Source organism: Limulus polyphemus, unplaced genomic scaffold, assembly GCF_000517525.1.
Source record: "Limulus polyphemus unplaced genomic scaffold, Limulus_polyphemus-2.1.2 Scaffold1407, whole genome shotgun sequence".
Lineage (NCBI taxonomy): Eukaryota > Metazoa > Arthropoda > Merostomata > Xiphosura > Limulidae > Limulus > Limulus polyphemus.
Window position 1 is genome coordinate 1 of NW_013667017.1, and position 8,591 is coordinate 8,591.

General features: G+C 30.3%; 1 protein-coding gene across 1 annotated transcript in view; it reads right to left on the reverse strand.

The window, feature by feature from the left end:
* Positions 1–1,728: 1,728 nt before the first annotated feature.
* Positions 1,729–8,591, reverse strand: part of LOC106463431 (laminin subunit alpha-2-like) — a gene marked incomplete at its 3' end in the record, with an annotated part of 65,852 nt that continues 58,989 nt past the window's right edge. The window contains exons 31-35 of the mRNA XM_022390923.1: positions 7,100–7,224; positions 5,354–5,377; positions 3,182–3,302; positions 2,580–2,720; positions 1,729–1,841 (exon numbers count right to left, since the gene is read on the reverse strand). Coding sequence (XP_022246631.1) covers positions 1,729–1,841; positions 2,580–2,720; positions 3,182–3,302; positions 5,354–5,377; positions 7,100–7,224 — 524 coding nt within the window. The remainder of the gene's footprint in view (positions 1,842–2,579; positions 2,721–3,181; positions 3,303–5,353; positions 5,378–7,099; positions 7,225–8,591) is intronic.

Genomic DNA, 8,591 nt, shown 5'->3' on the forward strand with positions numbered 1-8,591 from the left:
GTAAGTATGTTTTGGAATACAGTCACCTTTTCAATTATTATACATAATATATGTATACACATTATTACTATTCACAAATAACTTCTTATACTTATTTGTCTTAAAACATAGAACAATAAATAAAAAGTAAAGCAAACAATTAGTTATGGATCGTAAGTATGTTTTGGAATACAGTCACCTTTCAATTATTATACATAATATATGTATACACATTATTACTATTCACAAATAACTTCTTATACTTATTTTTCTTAAAACATAGAACAATAAATAAAAAAGTAAAGCAAACAATTAGTTATGATCTTCGTAATTGTTTGCTGCTTGTCATAGGTTGCTAAGCCTTATAAAATTTCACACATGAAGGATATGAAACAAAATATTTTTTTTTAGGTTTTATATATACTTTTGAATAACTAAAAAATCATAATTACTACATCAATCCATAGAATTCCACCACAATTTATCAAGCTTAGTAACTAAGCTGTATTTGGGTCTAAAAAAAATATGAAATTTTGAGCAGACTAAAAACATAACTTACCTCATTGAAATCTTGGTTCAAAAGAAAGAAATGGCAGTAGACGCATTTGAAAGGCTAAGAAAACCACTAGCAGAACTTTATGAGCTTCTGATTGGTTATTCATGTCATATATAAAAGTAAGTGTATATAAGGAAGCATTTCCAAAAATGGAAAGAGGTGAGCAGAGTGCCATTATGTTTGACTTATTATGTGAGCAATATCTTAGCAAATAGAAAAGATAAGATCTTCTTATTTTATATTCTAGCTTGTCAATATCAGTAATTTGAGTTTCTAATTCGTATGAAACTATAGACTTAGTATTTTGCCTTGACAAACATCTAATTTGAACTGGTGCTGCATTCAACATACCATGTGACACACAAAAATCGATGTTTATCTGTGTTTTTTTTATATTTACTTTTAAATTAACAAATTGAGTAATGTATAGTTCTAAAATTTGAATTATAAGCTACAGTTTGATACCAAACTTACTGACATAAATTCATGAAATAGTAGTACAAGAAAATTTTGAATGCAAGTCAACAAATGAGATGACATGGTCTTTCATCTGTGACCCTTCTCGAAAGGGTTAAGCAAATTAAATTTGAGTGTTTTTGGATAAAGAATAGTATTCTTAACCATAACATAAAAATCATTTTTCACATCAGACTAGTAACAAAACAAACTCGATATATTCACAAACAAATCTTAAATAAAAATACTTCATTAAAAAATCTGATTTTGTGTGTACAAAAGACTTCTAATGTTTCCCAAAAGTCTACCAAAAAGTTTCCCAAAAGTTAAGATACACATATTGTATTAAAAGTTATAGTATAAATACTTAATGAGTGCAAATTTATATATGGACTTGGTATTTTTATACCAACCCTGTTGCAAAAGGGTTAAACATAGAAAAACATGATTGCCAGTCATCAGCTTTAACAGCATGTCATTATTAAAACAGTTTGATTTTCTTAATACTGCCTGCAATGAAAATTTGTCCAAGCTAAAAACTAAATAAAGGATTATTATTTACAAACTTTGATCAAGATTAACAAGAACTTCCATGATAGGAAGCTGCTTCTATCATTGTAAAATAAATGTACCTAGGACTACTTTTAATCAGTTTTCAATCAACTGATGTACATGTACATTAGAATACTACAATACTACAACCCTCTTTACAGATGCATTACTGAACATATACTGACCTATTAGTTGACAAAGGACAAGCACAAGGATAACAAGGGCCTTTTGCAGGGTCTCCATAGTATCCAGGTGCACAAAATTCACAGTGTGGACCTATCGTATTTCCTGTGCAGTTCTAAAAAAATGGCAATTCAAATAAATCTCTTGAAATGTTGAGGTCAGTTTTGCTATAAAAATACAGATTTAGAGAAAATATCTTCAACAAAAAGTTCATCATAAATAACAGACCTAATTACACATAACTTATCCAAGTTTCATTAACTGGTGTTTAAAATACAAGTTTTATTGCCATTTTTAAATAGTTCCCCTGAAATGTTGGGACCAAAATTCTACAAAAACACAAATACAGACTAGTTCATTTCATTGTCATTTTGGTAGATGAGACACGTAGGGATGGAATTTCTAATAGACTGTTCCTGCTCTTTTTTTTCTGAAGTGGGATGTGCCAAAACCTTCTTCACATAACTCTGTCTTATGTGATGCAGAAGTTATGTTGGGTGCATAGACTTGTTACAGAGCTCAAGTTTTACTTTTGGTGAATGCTGTCACACGTGTAGTTGTGGTGTTTGAAGAAAGTGACTGTATATTGTGCGACTTCACAACTGTGGTTGCACAGTTAGGAAGAGTGGGCATCCAAATGTCAATGATCTCTTGGGTTTAGGCTAAGCTAGTTCATGTCTTTTGGTGTGTAAAGTTGCTTTCATTTTTCAAATTATGAAAAAATAACAGATACCAAAACATCACCTCATTCAGAAACAAAGCATGAGCAGCACATACATATTTCAGCCCTACCCAGTATTCTTCTTTGTACATCATAATAGAAGTAATGCAGTATCCAATAACCGATACTTACAATACAGACTGCAGTTTCTTTATCACAGTGAGGCGTTTTGTTATTACAGTCACATGGTTCGGCCCAACCCACCAAGTCCAGAATATCCTTACTGTCAATAAAGTTAGGTTTTCTCTTTCTGTAGAAACCATCAGCAGGATCCTATAGGTAACACAGTTTTCATAAGAAAATCATCCCATGCATAACAAAATATTGGCAACTTTAACATTTTATATTCAATTCTTTAGATAAATATGTTTTGTAATGATATTGTGTTTCTAAAAACACTTTCTTTTTTCTGCAGAATCTATCAGCAAAAACTGATTAATTATAAACATATATTGTATTAAAAATTTGTCTCTCACATAATGTTAGATATTTTAATCTATGAAAATTCTACCTTTTTTAATTTTTTATTTGATCATGTTAATAATTTTTCACAACATACAGTTAAATCACTGGAGTATGACGTCTTGTACAAATAGGTACAAACAGGTGTAGGTAGAACAATTTCAAATTCTAGCATAACTAGTAACAAATTAAATCAAGATAAATACAAAGTATGTAAAGATGACAAAAGTTTCAACAAAAGTCATAAGTCATTGCAAAGTTGACAACAGTACCTGACAAGAATAACCTGTGTATCGAGGAGGACATCTACAATCTTCAACTCCAACAGCAATGTAAGGAGTTGCCGATCGGGAAGATAAAGGTGAAGCCACTTGCATCAATACCTTGTTCAACCTACAAAACCATTCCATAAAGATAGTAAAATAAATAAAATTATAATTAATTAAATTAAGAATTTATTTCTTTTATTAACCAGTTAGTAATATTTGTGTCCTTCTGAACTTCAGTCCCCATGACAGTGTAATAACATGCTGTAATACCAGTTTGACTTACAGAAGTGTTGTTATTTACATATATTGTGGATGTTGATTCTTTTCACAAGTTAAGAAAAAAGTGTGACATCTAGAGTTCATTCTGATCCAAATTCATTATTTTTGATTCTATACATAGATCCTGTAAACAAAACCCGTAAAAGTTTATGTAAAGTTAATTTGTAATCAAGTTCAAACAAAGACTATCAGAAAAGTATCAAATATAAAATTTGAGCAGATAAATATTAAAAACATCTGCAAGTTTGATTAAAGCTGACAAAACAAAAGCTTGAACGTAATTATTTGTTATCAATAAAACTGAAAATTTACACATACAGATAAGGGCTCAAAAATGGTTGGAACAGACCCACTTTTTTTTGCAAAATGGGAATGATACTTTTAAAAAATTAACTTATAACAAAACTGAGTACATTTAATAAGTAATAAAATAATGTTTATGTCATGTTCTTTTGATATACAAATTTATTAATACTACAAATATTAAGCTACAAAACAGTCAAACAGATGGTGTTTATAATCTATGGTAATGGTACAATAATGATACTAGGATTAGACCTTACAGTCCCTTCAAGGAACACTGATTTGTTTTTGTGTTAGGGTTCCAATTATGGATTACTGGTATGCAGAGAAATTTCTATTGTAGGTGGCTCTTTTGCAATACTCCAAGGAATATTGCCCCTTCCTCTTTACATCCTTTCTGAAGTCCAGAATGCACAGAAATCCAATAGAGATGTTTTCAAATGGGATGACATGAATTCCTATTTGTAGTTGCTTCTTGTGGAGGAACTGAGATTTGGACATGGGCACGTGACTTGATGCTTTCTCTTTGTTTTATTAACATTCAATTCACATAAAGATGGGTAATTTTCTTATGGTTTAGTGATGACATCTCATTAGTCTGATAGCATTTTGAGTTCGTTTTCGAATTTTTATTGACTCTTCTATGCTTAATTTACCATAATATCTGTAATCTACAACCACCATATAACTTTTATGATATGCTCTTTACCACTTCTGAAATATTGTATTGCCAGCAGGATAATAGTAAATTGCTCATATGTTTGCTTAAAGAGGCATTTACTTCATCTAGTATGATTACACACTTCCAATTGACACATGTCAGACACCCGTTATACAACATTCAGTTTACTTTCCATTCAGCTAAGTGATTTGGAAGAAACTTGTGTTTGCAGCTCTTGCAGACCTAAAACTATGTTGGTTACAGAAGGAGGTTCCAACTTTAACTATAATGTATGACTCCGTTCTTAGATTGATTCCAGTAACTAGGTGTTTAACTTTCTTCATTACTTCTGGTGTGCAACAGATAGCCAGTTGTGGACTAGACTGTTATTTCCTTGCCGAAATCATGTGTTCCCATTACCTTAACAATGTGTTTCAGTGCTGCAGATACCCCTTTCTTCAAAACACTAAAGTTTCAGGTCTTGCACGCTTTCATGGTCATGGAACAGAAGAACTCCCTGTAATATCATTCCTACAATGGTTAAATTTTAAAAACTAACTTCACTTGAAAGTCACCAGATCTCAATTGAATTGTGACAAAAGAGTCAAGACTATTAACCTATGTAGTCAGTGGCTAAGGACAAAACGATTAGATACTCAGATTTTTACCATGGACTGTGAATAATTCTCAGTATTCTTTGAGAACAGAAATAATATATACAGATTATTCTATTATAAAAACTCCTTGAAAAGATGATTCTTTCTTCTCCTTGAAAGGAAAATTGGAAGAGATATGTATAAATAATTGATGATCTTTTCAAGTTTATCCTCAGTTTTTAAAAGCACCACCTTATTAAACAACTATTATACGAACATGTATAATTAATAAAATCTGAAGGTCTCAAGTTGATTTACAGAAAACATGCAACCTACCTCATAATATTCCACTGTGGCAGCCTGAATTTCAACACAAGTGAAAACTCATATTGTAAATTTTATACAGTCAGATATAGAAGTCTACTCTGCCTAACAATATATATATATATAATGCTTATATTAGAGTGAGGTGTCACACAAGAAACTAATTTTCAGAGAAGGAAACAGTGCTCCTCTATAATTTATTAAGTGAAGCTGTTAGGTTTAACATGCCGACATAAACATAATATTCCTACCAATAAATGTGAATACTTAATTTTTATTTCAAAAGTACCAAAATATGCAAACTTGTAAGTTTGTGAAAGAAGTCGCATAAAGAAAATGTAATCCTTCCACTCTTGCAGGTGGAACTGTCTTCCTCAAGAGTAAAGAAACAATTTGAAGAAGACAAGACCAACTGTTGCAAGTACTAGTTTTGTTGGATTTCTTTTTCAATGAAGTTCTTAAAATTTACTGTGTTAAAGTTTGAGATATTTTCATTAAACAAGGTTTTTTTATCCACCAGAAGATTTGATGTATTATCATGCAAGTACTTTGCTACACATGAAGCCTATTTTATGTATGTATTACACGACAACATAAACAGCTGATACTGATATTTTATGGTCTTTTTTTTTAATAATACTCTGTATAACTAATGTTTAATTTAAAAACGAATAGTTAAAAATTTCACTTAGTATAAACAGCTTAATATACTTTTATGAGCTTAACATATGCTGCAGTAACAAACTCCAATGCAAATCTGTGCTGAAACTCTCCATAAAAACAACAGTATTTAATTTAATGTAATTTAAACTGACTAAATAATGAAAATCATAAACAAATTTTCAGGCTTACTCTTCACAATAAATTCCTGATCAAAATATAAAGATATTTTTGAAAACTCCAATGCAAATCTGTGCTGAAACACTCCATAAAAACAACAGTATTTAATTTAATGTAATTTAAACTGACTAAATAATGAAAATCATAAAAAAATTTTCAGGCTTACTCTTCACAATAAATTCCTGATCAAAATATAAAGATATTTTTGAAAACACTAATATCGAAGAAAGATAGCTCAACAGGATCAAAGTAACTGGCAGTGTTTTGTATGTTTCACAATTTTCAAGCAAACCTATGCAAAGAGCTACTTGTACATAAATGTCCCTACTTTTTGAGTGATAGACTAGAAGAAAGGCAATTAGTAAACAGCATCCACTGCCAACTCTTGAACTACTCTTATCTGGACAAACAGTAAGATCTGACCATCACTCTTATAACATACCCTTAGCCCAAAAGTATGAGCATATTTTTGTGCCAATGGGCTACAAACTATTAATATACTTATTCACAAGCTGAGTATATTAACCAACCCATTTTATCAGAGTTAGATTATCCTGAGTTAACATTTAATAAAGTAACCCCAGAATAATTTTCTCAAGTTTTCTCCAAGTACTAGTCTTTTCAAACCTCAAACAACATATTACATTACATTAGAATTTTCAATAATTACCCTCAAAGAAAAGAGGTTCACCTTTTGAAAGTGCTTGGGTTATAGAGCATCGTATTTTTAAGTTAAATTGAGTTCTTAAACCTGTGAGTTTTCCTAATATTGTGAATAACATCAGACGAGTTGCCTGCTGAACTAAACACATATATGTCACACACTCTCATAAAATTATACAAAAAGAAAAAAAGCACCCGATAGTTTTGAAATAAATAAATAAAATGATAACCATTATTTTACTAGTCATTTCTTACTTTGCTAACTTAACATCAGGTCCTTCAGTAGCTCTGATCAGTACAGCTTCAAGTTTCTGAAGTACAACCATCATCATAGATCGAGTAACTGGTAAATAAGAATTATCCAATTGCTTCCACTGATCCTATATACAAATTAAACAAACGTTTTTACTGATAAGAAAACAGCATCAATGAAAATTATAGCTTTTTTTTTGTCTAGTGAGGAAAGAAAGATTAACTTTTCATTGATAACTGTAAAAGTAAAACTAACAAAAAACAATTAAAAGTTATATTACATACGTTTGTGAAAGATGTAAAACATGGATAATATACTTTAATAAAAAAAAATAACAACATAATTACACACATGCACTCGTACAGAAGCACTGCTTGAATAATTGATAGATTTTCTTTACTGATTTAAGCCTTTAATGTTAAGTATAGATGCACATACACACATATATGATGCATTTTTGCCTCAGTTTTTATCATGACTAAAATAGATAAATTTTCTTCATAATAAAATTTAATTTTACTTAAAATAAAAATCTGAATTAACTTAAAATCAAATTATTTACTTGCCAGTGATAAGTCTCTGTAATTATAATGCTAAAAATTTGGTTTTGATACTCGTGATGGGCACGGCACAAATAGCCCATTATTTAGCTTTTTGCTCAACAACAAATATACAAATAACTATTTACTTTTTTATTAAAATAAACTACAGCATTAAAAAATGTCTTACCTATTTATAATAAATAAACCTAAATATCTCCACTCAGCAATGTAGTTTTAAAAACCAAAAAAAGTACTAGAATAATATTAATCAATGGATTCTTTCTTTTTTACCTTTTCATCGAATAACAAACCTCTGGATCGGTGTCAATTTAACGATGTATTTCACTGACTAGCAAAAATTAATACCATTCATAACGATGTATTTTATTTAGTTTTTCTCAATGCTTTCTTTATTATATTTGTTGAGATCAGTTACATACAAAATCTAAGCACAAATTTACAACTAATTAGCACTAGCAAAAACTTCTATATGGTTAGAGGTCATTCAGAGATAAAAGGGTGGAGTTTATAAGGAGCAATAGGTTATGTTTAAGAATTGTGGGCTTGGTTGAAATTTTTAGGACCATCAGAGGTTCAATAGATTTCAATTACACAGTTTGCTTATATCAGGATAAATTAGAAATAACTTTGGGAAAGATAGGTCTATTTTTAGGGTAAAGTAGGAATCGGAGAAGAAAGATAGGTCTATTTTTGGGGTAAAGTAGGAATCGAAGAAGAAAGATAGGTCTATTTTTGGGGGTAAAGTAGGAATCGGAGAAGAAAGATAGGTCTATTTTTAGGGTAAAGTAGGAATCGGAGAAGAAAGATAGGTCTATTTTTAGGGGTAAAGTAGGAATCGGAGAAGAAAGATGGGTCTAGTTTTGGGGAAAGTAGGAATCGGAGAAGAAAGATGGGTCTATTTTTAGGGGTAAAGTAGGAATCGGAGAAGAAA